The following is a 14,449-nucleotide window of genomic DNA, read 5'->3' as shown; positions in this document are numbered from 1 at the left end:
GTTTCTATCCTGGGTAAAAATGCCACAGTATAAAAACAATATCCATATTTTAATGAATATTGGCATCACCTCAAAACTGAGCCTATAATTTGAGCCTCTCATTACAGGGAGGGAAAAGGCTTGAATATGATGTGATTCTGAAAATAAAAAAGGCAAATAAGCTAACTGTTCCAATCAATCAGATCTTTCACAACAAAAAACGCTTCACGTAAACTTTGATGGATCTAATTTCTCAAGAAATTTCTCTTCTATGGAGAATTATCGCCTGATTGTCTCTCACTCTCTATCTCTCAATTACACCCACAGGTTTTACTTACAACCAGGAAAAAACAAAACCAAGAAGATTAAGAAACAGATATGTTCTGTCTGTCTGTGATCTCCTCTGCTCTGTTCCAGTATTAGTGGGGAATCATTGGTCGGAGAGTAAGCATGTGTGAACACGTGTGTCAGTTATACGTGGGAGATGCAGACCTGAATGTTGTACGTGGTTCCTATATTCATTGATCTTTTGTGTTGAAATATTCACAGATTTTATTTTGTGTCTCAGGAACAGGCAAACATTTTGTTTCCAATAATAATCGTTAAGATTAATCGACGATGAATCACTGAAGACGTTAGGTCAGCCGCAGGCTCACTGCAGAACACAACCACTAGTGTTTTGAGTCACGCTCAGTGGCCTCACAGTCTTGTTTCTCACTGCAGCATGTTTTGAAGCTACAAAGACAGACATAGTTACTGACACGCTGGTGAACATAGGGGAGCATTTAGCCACTAAAGAGCCACATACTTCCCTGACAAGCTGGCAGAGACCAAAATATCAGGCTAACATTCACCAGGTGGCCAGAAACACGACTCCATATGGATGACTTACTCTGTAACTGATGGATGTGTGAATAATAAGTAAACAGGCAAATAAGTTCACTAAATGTTTGTTTTTTAAATTAAAGAATTGGCATATTTCAGATTTTTACTTGATTTTCACACCATGCTCAAATGGATGCAGTGCTTTCCTTCCAATCCAAACTGTAATGTGAATGCTATAACTCAGTATTGACAACATCCTTTATGGTCAAATTGACTCGCAAAAACATTGCAGTTGCCTGCAGATCAATTTCTTTCCACAGTCAGAAGAGTGCACAGACTCTACAGGAAGAAAAATAGAATGTACAGTACTAATGTACGAACGCACAGCCAACCACAACTCTGATGAGTTCACCGATGCTTCACTGTCCAGACATGAGCTGACGCCAAAACGTAGGTTGCTATGCTGTTTCCATCCAGACAGTTTGACTGAAAACACTGTATTGAGTTTTACACAAGAGACCAAATATGACCTTCTTCTTCAACAGCCTGGTTGAATAGTAGATCTATTTTGAGCAACAAGGTCGATCACATTGGGCACTTTTAAGACATTTTAGGCAGTCCACCCTCTACAGCCTTCACTCACTGTCTCGCCCACTCCTGTTCAATGAGATAAAGGACAGGAATCACCCCAGTGCACAGAAGCCACAGGCCCAAGACATTTCAGAGTCTACAAGCCAGGAGTTGAACCAACCAGATGACGAGTTAGAAGAGGGGCCCCGTGGGTATCACGAAAATTACACCAGGCGAATAACAACTCGCCATCAGCTGGACAGCTCTTTATGCATGCTGTATGTGTCACAGTTGCTACAGCAACTACACACGATTGTTCATAATCTATTCAACAGGAACCTTCACTGTACACACCTCTTACAGTAAAACTGGGTGTTGGTGGTACATAAACTGTATGTGGGTATGACCAAGTGCAGCCTCAGGACATTCATTTGTAGTTTAAAAAAACAAACATCCGAGTGTGAAATCCTAAGTGCTTATTAGTGGTTTAGCATCATTTATAGCGGCATCATTACCGAATAGAAACCCAGCCATGTCATTGAGAAACCTTCTTATCCATTTTAAACTATTATTAAGTGAAACTTTTGAGCTGCCAGGTTTCTGGAAAATCCTCCTTCAGCATGACACTCATCTTTCAAACTAGAAGATCAGGAATGTCTGGAGTTTTCTTCGGTCAATAGTAGGGATCGACCGATACAGATTTTTTAGGGCCGATGTCGATACAGATTTTTTTTTCATCAGCCTTAGCCGATGACCGATACGGAATGCCGATTTTCTTGAGCCGATATTTGGAGCCGATACTACTTTTGCTCCCTCAATTTAATAGTTAAATAGAATTAAATTCAGCGGGTTGTCTCGTCTGATCTGAGGTCTTAGTCAAAGTGGGGTTATGGCCAAGGCCGTGGCTCGCCTCCCTGGGTAGAGGGAGACGAGGCTCACGTCGCTCTGGAGCATCTCGGGAGTTCCCACCGCACCAGAACTCTCCCGCCCGCGAACGGGATCCCCTGCGCAAAGCCTGCGGCGCGGTCGGCACGGAGACTAAAAAAGTCCACCGGCAGCCGCGCCCGACTCCGTGCGGGGCCCGACGGGGGGCGCCGCCAGTCCCAGCCTGCCGAAGCAGAGAGGAGAAAGGCGAGGAAGAGAAGGAGGGTACGGGGGGAGAAGAGACAGCCGACGAGCAGAGAGAGCGGGGACGGGCCCGATAGCTGAGAGACTTTTATTTCATTAGAAAACACAGAAAAGGGGTGATTTCACAGCTGGACCACAGGCCTGTACTATGAAGCAGGATTTGTGCTGATCTAACTTCAGGTTTAACTCTGGGTGTTCCGTGCTACGAAGATGGTTCTCTTCTTACTGGGGTAAATCCCCATTGTAATTTATGAAGCAGGTTCAATTCCAGATTCAAGAACAAAGCCAGTCACCGGTCCAACTACTGACCAATTAGATCACTGGTAAAAGCCATTATTCTGCAGGATCATGACTTGGACAAAAGTGTTTAGATTAACTTGACAAATAATAAAGGCAGCAGGTCAACAGTGACCTCCCACTCTTTAGATTGGCTCCATTTCCAGAAGTGAATTTCCAAAATTTTTATACAAAGAGTTTTTTGACTGGAACCAATAAACCACAAGATGAATCGTGACCATAAAACATTTGGAAAATGGAAAAAAGGTGCAACGTACAAGAAGATTGAAGGAACCATTGTGAATGCCTTTCCCACTACTTCCAACCCATCAGAGACATTGATGTTACACTTTAGGATTGTGGGTAGAGTGGTATTTCTCAATGACATCGCAAATACGATTTTTTTTTCCTTAAAACAAGGTTGACATCAAACAGACTTGTGGCTTCTACAGATGCATATACCATTGTTTCACAACCTCACAGCTCATGGTAGGTTTTCCTTGGCTATAATCAAAATTTGTATTCAGGATATGCATGGGATTTTCACTTCTTTGGGCTTTTGAGCTCTTCTTGCTCTTGCGGCTCCTGAATTCAATAAAACAGAATCTCTAACAGTGTTTTACTTTCTCATCACTCAATACAACACGAGGAGACTGTGACGATAAACTTAATACAATCAATTTGATTAGAACAACGATCCACACACTGATCAATATTTCCCATGATCATGAATTGACCTCCTCACACATTAACTTCTCCTCTCCTCTGCTTCAGCAGCATAAACGGTCTGACATCACTGACAAAAAATATTCACTCAATAGTAAACTTGATAAATTCCTGTGATATGCACAAAACAAGACATGCAAGAATTAAGACCCCATAGCAATCTTTTGTTAGTATAGATAGGCTACATTAAGTGGCGTCATGTGGGCAACAGGGTGCAGGGTTGATTAACTAACTGTGGTGAGAAAGGGGGCAAAGGCAACCTCATGTAATTGTGTCCCTGCCAGGCTTCTTGCCAGTACCATTTGATGTCTCTCCCTCATCAGAATGTTCAGGCTCAAGGTGTTTACCGCTGCTGCTTTTGTTGGATGGACCAGCCTGGTACGGGCCCCTGGTCTGGATCAAGAACCACTACACCTAGACTTTTCAAACTTCAAACTTGAACTACATTCATCTTAAAACGTTTAATAATAATTTCAGGTTTCTTATTCATGGAGAAAACACAGTGAATACGACATTTTTTCATAAATAAAAGAAATGTTAAATCCGAAAATGGGCTCAAACAGCGGTCTCTCAGCGTCGTCATTTCTGTTTCTCTTAACTTTCCCCTTAACCGTCGACTCGCAAACTAACTTCGGCGTCGTATAGAGGCTCACTCCACGGCAACGTTCGACGCGCGGATGTAACTTCGCGCATGCGTACAAGTGTCTGAAATGGCACCTCCTGTACCAAAGTGTGAAGCAGCAGCCGCAGCTTTATACCCCAGACAAATCCCAAATCTTAATCAGGAGCAATTGATAAATACAGAAAATAATGTGTAATAATACTGTAAATCTTAAAAAGCAAGATGAACCATCTTGATCCTTGGACAATCTTTGAAGACACCCCGACCACTTTGGAGGTGAGATCAAACAGGTGCATCATACGTGAAACAGGCCAGATGGCAAGAAACAAGCTCCGTGAGTTTCAGGATCACATTTTAACGATGTCAACCAAAAAGAACATTTGCTATTTAAGTGAAATGAATGAAGACTGACTCAAGCTATGTGGATGATGCAAAACTCTCTCATGCGCATCCTCATATTGCCATGGGTTTTTGTTGGTAATGTTGTTGATCAAAAAGTGTGTCGTCATTTGAATTCCTTATTCTGCGGTTGGATCCCTGTAGGCATCAGTCACAGTCACACAACAAGAAAAAGCAACAAATAACTGATAGAAAGATACAAATTTAGTATTTGAAGTTGTCATAGTAGACATTTTTGCATGAAGGGAACATAGATATTTAGAAGCACAGCAGATATTATAATACTGAACATGCCAGAGGCCGTGAACGCTACAACACTGCTCTGGTTTTAATGTCCTCAATGGACAGCAGGCATTAGAACCCCTTGACCGGAAATTATTTTAAAGCAGTTGAACCCCCCTGGGGGTAAAAAATAATGCATGCATCACAATTATGGACCATAATGTCGAAATGGTTCTGAACCTACTACCAGGGCCACTACCCAGGGCCAGGAATTAAAAGTTTTTTTTGTTTGTAATTAGTGATTTCTGAGTAATTAGTGTCATAACATAAATTAAAAATTGGCTGAATACATTGGCTGAGAGACTGAACTATGTCTGTCACAGAGACTGCTTATGTATAGGGCCCAGAATTTGGTGCTACACCCCTGGTTACACTCCTCTACCGATGGCTCCGTGTTGAGAGGTGACACACAGCAAAGAGCTACTCGATTATCAAAGTGCTGAAGACCAAACGTATTCAAAGCAACAGGAAGTAAATTCTCAGTCATTATAACTTGTTGCTTTTTGCAGCCTTGTTTTTGTCTTTTTATTTGTTGCCTGTACCTGCTGCAGATGGAGATGCACAGTGCCAGGTACAGATCACGTCACGACTGTACTCTCATCTCCTATGAGCTCAGCATGGGACAGATGGTCAAGAGGGTGTGGACCAGAGAGAGCACAGGGAGCAGTGGGCACAGGTCACGACTCCAGGAGGAGCCTTTTTATTCACAAACTGATGTCACTCGTGCAGCGCTTTTTTCACACATATGATTTATGTAAACCAGACAAACGTGTTTCACTAAGTTCTCTATCTGCAGCGCCTGGAATCTGCCTAAGACCTGGACGTTTGGGGGAAACAGGAGGATGGGAATTTAATGTTTGCTTTTGCATTGTTTTATTTGCTGCCTCCCATCCCCCACAAATCCCTGTTTCCTCGAGTTCGTTGGTTTAAGATTTTAAGGAGACACAATGCAGACTCGGGAAAAGGCAGGTAGGCAGGCAAACAAAAACTCAAAAATACACTGAGAGACACTGGGGAACAGAAGACAAGCGCACGGTTAGACTGGGGAGGTGAACAGACAAACTGAACGAGAGGACTGAAGGGAGGCGGGGGACATTGGACAGGGGAACCACACCTGGGAGGTGTGACAATCACAAAACCAGGAAAGAGAAATAAAACAGGAAATATTAATAATATTATTAATAAAACTCTGAGGGGCAGATCATGACAGTTTATCAGACCTGACAACTGCCTGTCATTTTTCTTGTTGTGCGCTTGTAAATTGTATTAGTGGTTGAGGTCTAACAACTGTGATTCTTTCTCTTCCCCTGTTTCATTTTGGCTGCTCTCCTTAGAACATGTGGTGCTGGAATGTATCTGTGTGTTTATTTACTGTCCTTTTTACTTCATTACATTTATCTGGCAGCTGGAGTTATGAGCATGTAAAATATGATGCTCAGTTGAATCTACCAAACACTGAGTAGAGCTGAAACTCTTACTTAATGGGCCAAAAATGAACAAGGCTTCTGAAGGTGACTATTTGTCAATAAATCTTATTCTTACGGTGTAAAAAAAACCAAATCAAAGGTGTCACCTCTGGCCCTGTTTTTTCTTATTGTTTTATTCCTTTTTTTATAAACCAAACAAATGTATTATTATTCATTTCAAATCTATCATTCAAGCAAGAAAAAAAAATCTATAAAAACAGAACAATTATTGTTTAAGTTGCACAGCTAAAACAGTACATAACAATATAAGGCTCAGAGCTTAGTAGTTTCCGCATTATTCTTGCATCATTTTACTTGGGTAATGTTTTTTGTACATTTTTACAATGTGGTTACTAATCTGAGCACCGTTAATAACCTTTTTTATTATTATGTGAGATGAATTAACAAAATTCTAACACCATATATTTATGAGGTATTAATATATATATATAACTGTGTATTATAAGGTTTTATACACCACATCCATGAATATAGGTAATGATAACAATATTTCCCCACCTGCGTCCAGCTGCCGTCCACAGCCGCTGTGCGCCTGCAGGGGGCAGCAGATATCTGCGTCCCGTGGTTTGTCTAGTGCTACTTCCGTAGCTTGGGAGCTAGCGCCACAGAGAAGGGTCCGGAAGGGTGATATCAAGATGTCTGCCCCGCTGCTCCTCGGGGCCTTTGTGCAGGAGCGACTGACAGCTGCGGCCGAGGAAATACTGGAGGTTTTTCAGAGGACGATAGAAAAGTACGAAGAGGAGGCGTCCAGCTCCAAGCAGGAGATCGAGAGGCTCAGGGGTCTGCTGCAAGAGTTTTCAAGCCGAGGAGGTCTGCTCATCATCATCTTCATCAGTATTATTCATATTATTATCAAATTATTAGGGCCAGAGCCGCCGACAAGCGTGTGCGGCTCTACTGTAACCGTTGTTGTTGTTGTTGTTGTTGTTGTTGTTATTATTATTATTATTATTATTATTATTATTATTACAATTAGCCTATAAAGTTCATTAATAATCTAATCAATGCCATTTTCCTCAGCAAAAATTCTACTGCAATGAACAGATTCTCTTAAAAGGGCTGACAATTTATAAACAGAAAAATTGATCAATAGATCAGATCAGATTAATCATTGATGGTAACAATCAGTAGTCGCAGCCCTAATTGACATATTGTTATGATAACCAACTCCTCCGTCTGTCCGCATCCAAAACTTAATTACTGTTCTGGTGTTAAATCTGACAAAGAAATTGAAAAAATGAAAGTGATGCCGTAGGGACGAGTCCTTAACTCTTTCTTCTTCTTCCCCATCTGTCCGCGTGTAAAGAGGAAACTCCCCGCGAGCAGCGCTCAAACACCGAGCCGGAGGCGGAGGCGAGCCTCGGCGACGATCAGAGGGACCCGGAGCCTCGAATCATTAAAGAGGAAGATCAGGAGTTCTGGGCCCGTCAACAAGACGCGGAGCCGGGTGGAGAGCTCAACGATGCTAGTGACTTGTATCTCCCGCAGCCAGCCGCCCGGCAGACCCGCGGGAAGGAGGACACAAAACCGCTCTTGCAACCTCGGACTCACAACGGAGAAAGGGAGGAGCAGACTCAGGCGTCACGAGAAACTAGAACTGTACAGTGCATTCTACCTTTCCCCTCATCGCCGCCTTCGCAAACTCAGATCCAAAATGACGGGATCCCACACGGTCGGGAACGCGAGAGACCTGCCGCAAGTTCTATGTCGAGGACAGAACAAACCCAGAGGTCAATTGTCCCCACCAGAGAGTCCACCGAGCTATCTCGTTTGACTTCAGTTGCACCCGGCTGTCATTGCTATTTGTGCGATAAATCTTTTTCCTCCAACTATCACTTGATAAATCACGCATTTCGCATGCACGCGAAGGATGCGGGTTGTCTCTGCGCTGTGTGTGGAAAGAGGCTAGATTCCCACGATGGTCTGGACGTGCATCTGAAATCACACAAGGCCTCGAAATGTTGCCACGTGTGCGGCAAACACTGCAACAGCACCACGGCCCTGGCTGAACACATGACCAGCCACACCGGGGTGAAGCTGCACCGCTGCCACGTGTGTGGGAAAGAGTGCAGCCGGAAAGGGGATTTGAAGATACACATGAGGATCCACACAGGCGAGAAGCCCTTCTGCTGCTCCTTCTGCTGTAAAAGTTTCACCCACAGCGGACACCTGCGGAAGCACATGAGAAGCCACACGGGAGAGAGGCCGCACCGCTGCAGTGTCTGCGGCAAAGGATATCTACAGAGCGCGCACCTCAAATACCACCTAGGGACTCACACTCAGAAATATTGATATTTCTTCGTCCAGTGGGGGCCAAACCTTCCATCCTCCTGACATTTTTTGCGAAATAATGCACTGAAGAGACAGTTTTCTTGAAGGTCTTTAAAAGACGGCGGATCGTGACAGAGACACATTTTATCAACTGACTTGCTAACTCATATTTAAGAGCAACTCTCGGGTAACCACTTGAAGTATGCTCAACGCAGGAATGGCAAATTTAAAGGAAACAATTTACCCCACATCTGCTACATTCTTCATTCTCAGAAAACTGCTCGCGTCCTTTGACATTTTTGGAATCCTGCCGGAGCAGGAACCAAAACTGCAGCACCCCCGATGAATCTGTGGTGTAACATCCTATCAAATGCAAAAGTTTGCTTACACTACCTCATTTTGAATTACACATATTGCCTCCCTTCACACTATTAATCATTAATCAGTTGTGCTTACATGCATAATATATCCAACAGTGATTCCAAAACACATCTCAGAGTTTGTGTGTTCACCCTCGTTCTGCTCTGATCCAACTTAAAAGACCGTGGGTGTCTTTTTGCCAGTTTAAAGTAATAGGAATATTTATTTATTTAATTTTTTTCAGTTGTGGTCAAAGGGAATATTTTGATCTTTCGTCTTTCAGTTCCAGGAAAATATTTGCTCTGTTAGCAGTTTTATAAATACAGGCCCTGATGTTTGCGATATTTTCCCTTTTACTGTTGATATGACCTTTGTTCTGGAGGGAAATCATTACTCTTCAACAACAGCCAGTATGTGCTTCTTGCTTTTCCAGCGAAGCCTTTAAATTTTGAGTAATTACACTGTTGTTAACATTAAGAAGATAAAGAGTCTTTGTCATTATTGGTTTGGATAAGACTTTCTATAAACAGAACTTAACCAAGAACGAAGTGGAATGTGAACATGAAGCCCTTTGAACGCGTCACTGATCATGTCAGGTTTTATGCAGCAGGTGTTCTGTTCCCCTCAGCAGCCACATGTCTCATGCAAATAAAATAAAAAAACTGACAACTTCCCCAGCTGGGCACTGAATTGTTCAACAAAAATGTATATTTTGCTCTATTGTATTCTAGATTATACTTATTTGAACAGGTCCATAATTTCCTAGGACATTTCCTGTAAGGAAACATTTGATTCTACAGAGAAAAGTAGATTTTCAGTGTGTAGATATGTATTTTTGATTTTTTTCCCCCTCTCGTGTGAAAAGAAACAACACTTTTTTTGCTTGTATATAGTTCATATGGCGGATGAGTTGGAAAACAGAAAAGTAGGTTTTCACATTAAATGTATTTTCTCAGGTGTTATGGTGCAAAACAATAAACACAGTCAGTAGAAAGTGGGAGAAAATAAAGCTAATTGAAGAGGAAGTGCTGTAAGTGAAAGCCCAACAACTAAAACTACCACCGTTTTTAGAGATTTGAACAGAAAATAAGTTAAAGGGTTCAACAACAAAGCTGTTGAATCATTCCGTCATTCCTGAAGTCTGGTGGTCATCACAAAGTGGTAAAAGAAAAGAAAACGTTGGAGAATGACAGATACATCCCTGCACCTTGACAACATGTAGAAGATAAGGAAATGTCCTGGAGACTGTCTGACCTTCCTGCACTTTTAAAGCAAAGAGTTGATACAAATCTGCAGCTAATTAGTTTACATCTGTAGTTGTAGTTTAAATAAAAGCAAATCATATTGTTCATATTGAGCCTCTTTTGGCAAAGATTCAATTAACTTAAGCCCCCTTTGCAGATAATAAGCACTATATAGATATTCAAGAAAATGGCTTGAACACATTTAGTTGAACATAAGAACAATAATGTGTTAATCTCCTATAAAAACATGTTTTTTTAAATATGTAAGTGCATTGTCATTAATTATCTGTTTATACAGTCTACATTCATGGTCCACGGGTTATGATGATTATTTAATGCTTATTTCTGCTTCCAACTACATTAAAGATGTCAAAAAGCCTTTATTAAATGTTGTATACTTCAGCAAAATGACATATGTATCATTTTAGTTCTTAAGCGCACTAGTTTCATACTGTTTCACTGTACACATCTGTGTCTTATCCTTGTCAGTCATCTGTAAACTAACCTGTAAGAAAGGCGCCACACAAATGAAAGTTTGATTCACTGGTTTAAGAGGAATATGATTTGCCAGTAGGTGGCGCTGCAGTCGCATCTTCGTATTTATCCATTGACCAAGTCAGTGATGGCTTCTCAGCCTCAACACAAACCAAGGAGAGAGAGGAGGAGCAAGATTTTTGCCCTTTGACTACTTATTTGAAAATCTCAGAACTCATGTATTAAAAGGTATTGTATAAAGCACATTGAGTTATTATCATGACATATTGCACACTTTGCAAATCAGTTCAAAGACAGGCCAGATGAAGACTGTTGCAAGTCACTTGGAAGAAGCTGCCCCAGCTATTGGCTTGTTACCACAGACCGTATGATGTGTCCAAATCTCTCTCATTCCTAAGGCAACAGGTTCATTGTTGTTCAAGGACTTCATTTCAGCTTCTAACTTCATGGTGTCATAGAATAGCATGTTTTCAGCCATTCCACCATGACTTTCTAATCATAGGACCATTAATGGCTTAAAATGCTACACTTCGCTTGCTCCCAGATGACCCCAAAAAATTCAGGAATCTCTGTGTTTGGGAACCCGCCTCAGGCGATTTAGATCTTAGATTGTAATGCTAAAGGGCCAATCGGGCCCCAGTGACCCTCAAGCCTAAAACCAACTACCCTAATCTGTTTATGCAACCACCCCTAAAGACAATGGATCGGCGGCGCACACCGCTGGATTTGACCCCGACTAAAGCAATTTGAGCAAATTGTCCCGCTCTTTTCCTGAGAAAAACTGGGCAAGAGGTTAATCTTCTGTGGAGTCGAAGGACTTGGAGGGATTTTCTTTATGTGGGTCAGAACGGGTCTCATAGATTAAGCAGACAAGAGGTTACTTTGGTAGTTTTTCAGTGTGTGTGTGTGTGTGTGTATCTGTGTGTGTGAAAACTGACATTCGGCACATATTGGCTGTTCCAAGGAATTTCGTTGGCACTCAGCAGTCATTAGGAATTCCACTAGCCCTCTGTTGCATAACTGGGTCATTGAGTTACTCCCGAACCCACCCAGTAATTCTCTGCACAGGAACTGGCCGGCTTCAAGTATCTGAGGGCAATCCAAGTGTACACCCGGCCGTTGAATGGATGTAATCCAGAGGAGATGCCGGTGCAAAGGAGATGGATGGAGGAGGAGATCTGACGGGAACCTCTTCATGGGTCAGGGTTTGGTGTGGAGGAGGACAGCAAACATCTGGTAGACGTCCAACCTTCTGGGAATTGGGCAATGGAAATAAACTCCTGGACAAAAAGAGAGTTACAACTTTTATTTTGATACTGCTTTAATCAATTCCATCATACATCTGTTCAAATGTGGGAGCCTGTGGGAGGAGACATTGGCAAGTGGAATATGAAAGTTTTTGGGTTTTTTTTTGATTTATTGGATTTCATTCGACAAAGATTTCTTTTTTTTTTCTTTTGGGACAGAGAATACATTTGCCTTTGACTTTCTTTTGCTAATCCCAGTTTAATATAAATCACACGCTGGACCCGTCATGCAATGAGAACCTCAGCTATTCAGAGCAGAGAGAGTGAGCGACGCTGCTGCTGCTGCAGTTCTGGCTGTGCATGGGGACATCTCTTGTTTCCTCACATACCCAGGCACACTTGTCCTTTACAGATCCGATTACTGGAGTTTAGCTTGGAACATGAATGACAAATGGGATGCAAGGGGGACCCTCGGGGGAAGGCCACATTTACTATAAGATCCCTAAAGTCAGGTTTTTAAGAATAATCATTAAGCAAGCTCTTATCTGTCCATTTCCAAACTCAAATTCTGTCATTACCACAATGCTTATGGGATTGTCCCCAGATCTCAACACAAGACATGAGATCCAGTCATCTACCTGCAGTCCTCCTCATCACCAGACTTCACTGGTGGGCACGAGGAGGAGATCCAACTCCTGTACCTTGACTGGCCTGCAAACAAACATGTTTTTTGCCAATTATCACACGGTCACAGCAAGTACTGATATTCATCTCGCTCACTTTTATTTATTGAACCGAAAGCAAGGTTTGTACGATGTATGGGTAAATGTTTTTCACATTTTCAATCTTGTTTAATTGTGTGTTTTTGTCTGCCTGTTCAGGCACCATCTGTGTTTTGGTACAATTGTGGTGCCAGTAATATACTGGCACCACAATGGTTCCATGACTTCAAGCAAAGTGTTTGTCTTATGGCAGGATGCAGAGCCTGCTCTCCCATATTTCAGTGCTCAGCTTTGTGTGTCCGCCTCCCAATAAAGAAGAGAAGAGGATATTCTCGGGCTGCGCAGCCAGCTCATCTGAGCTGGCTGGACTCCCAGAGCCAGTGAAGGTTTTGTCGTATGAGGAAAAAACATGTCTCACCTCTCTGGCTCCAGACTCTGACGCATGATTTGAAGGGACTATTGCCTTGTAGATTTACTTATAAAAAACAAAATCCAAAGTAACCAGCTGGCCTGCCATTTGTCAGAATCTGGGCCAGTCAGAGAAAACCCCTGCCCCCTCTCCCCACCAGCACCCCTGCAGCCTGCAGCCCATCCCTTCCTGCTCCAGCTGCACGAACACATGCAGCGTTGGGTTGAGTTCCGCGGTCGAATTGACTGAACGGGAGAAAAACAGACGAATGCATGCATGGGCGTCCCCCCCCCCCCCCCCCCCCCCAGGACGGACTGACATGCTGCTCAGATGTGAGGGGGCATCGCAGGCCGGTTAACGTGCATGAGGGTAAGTCTTTGTTTCTCATGCGTTGGCGTTGTGCAGACTGACACAGCCTGCCAAAAACACTGAGCGGGAGGGAGGGGGGTGTTAATAAAGTACACGTTGTCGTTCTCTGTTCAGCTGGTGCAGCTCCAGCTCCAGCACGAAACGGCGACAAGGTCAAACGGTCATAAAGTCGCAGTGCGCTGCTGCTTGGACGTGACTGGACCGGCACGTCTGCAGCAGCGTGCCGGCTGATGACTTAGTGCGATTGCCGATATCTTTCCATCTTGATACGTGTTGTGCTGCTGCTGCTGCTGCTGGAATGCTCCCTCTACTTGGAGAATCTCCCTCTGTCTGCGGTTCAGCGCGCGGCTGTTGTGATAGCTGCAGAGGAAGTTGAAAGTTGACCTCGCTGTGGACTCGACGCTGCCGTGCTGCGCCACAGTCTGAGACCTGTTCTCAGTTTGAGTCGAGGCGTCACAGCAGTTGACAGTGTGAGAATATAGATCCTCCTCACACTCACCCCCGCCACAGCAGCGGGGGCAGCATGAAAGAGCTCTGAGAACAGTACACCACCAAGTTAGAAACCACCACTGTGCCATGTCAACACACGCGCGCGCACACATTCAGACGTTTTTTTCTCTCGGAGCTGCCCGCTTATCAGCGGCCCTGTGGCTTCGAGAAAGCTGCCATTCACACAATGGTAAGCCGTGCTGTTGATGTCAGTTTTCACCCGCAGTGAGCGGGGGCCGCCGAACGCGCGCAGGAGAACGTTCAAGATGCCGAGCTCGGGTTCAAGAAGCTGGAGTTGCAAGAGCTGAACAACGCATGTCAAATAGTCAAATTGCTGATAAGTGAAGAAGATCTGTTTCATCTCGTTGCCCATGCAGTGTCACCCTGTCGCGAGAGCTGTGCTGTCATCCATCATCATATACAGTCAATGGACTTGACAAAGCTCCTCCAGATGCATTGAGATATTACACGTGTGTTTTCACAGGCAGAGTAGTCCCTACTAGTTTCATTTTGCAAAAACAAGTAAACTAAGAAAAAGGATAAATTAAC

The 14,449-nt window shown here is 43.3% G+C and overlaps 1 protein-coding gene and 1 long non-coding RNA gene across 2 annotated transcripts; one reads left to right on the top strand and one right to left on the bottom strand.

The window, feature by feature from the left end:
- The first annotated feature begins 5,600 nt into the window (after window positions 1-5,600).
- On the top strand, window positions 5,601-10,431 carry LOC118283948 (zinc finger protein 184). The gene is made up of 3 exons (XM_035606421.2): window positions 5,601-5,776; window positions 6,803-7,104; window positions 7,601-10,431. Exons 1-3 carry the CDS (start codon window positions 5,661-5,663, stop codon window positions 8,584-8,586), a joined length of 1,404 nt encoding a protein of 467 aa, XP_035462314.2. The 5' UTR covers window positions 5,601-5,660; the 3' UTR covers window positions 8,587-10,431.
- Window positions 10,432-10,861: 430 nt separating this feature from the next.
- LOC118283949 lies at window positions 10,862-13,176 on the bottom strand. The gene is made up of 3 exons (XR_004784726.2): window positions 13,052-13,176; window positions 12,550-12,622; window positions 10,862-11,944 (listed from the first exon to the last, which is right to left on the bottom strand). It is a non-coding gene; the product is annotated as an uncharacterized LOC118283949 (long non-coding RNA).
- Window positions 13,177-14,449: the final 1,273 nt, after the last annotated feature.

Source organism: Scophthalmus maximus, chromosome 10 (assembly GCF_022379125.1).
Source record: "Scophthalmus maximus strain ysfricsl-2021 chromosome 10, ASM2237912v1, whole genome shotgun sequence".
Lineage (NCBI taxonomy): Eukaryota > Metazoa > Chordata > Actinopteri > Pleuronectiformes > Scophthalmidae > Scophthalmus > Scophthalmus maximus.
The sequence above is the reverse complement of the archived record's forward strand: the minus strand, read 5'-3'. Positions and strand labels throughout refer to the sequence as shown.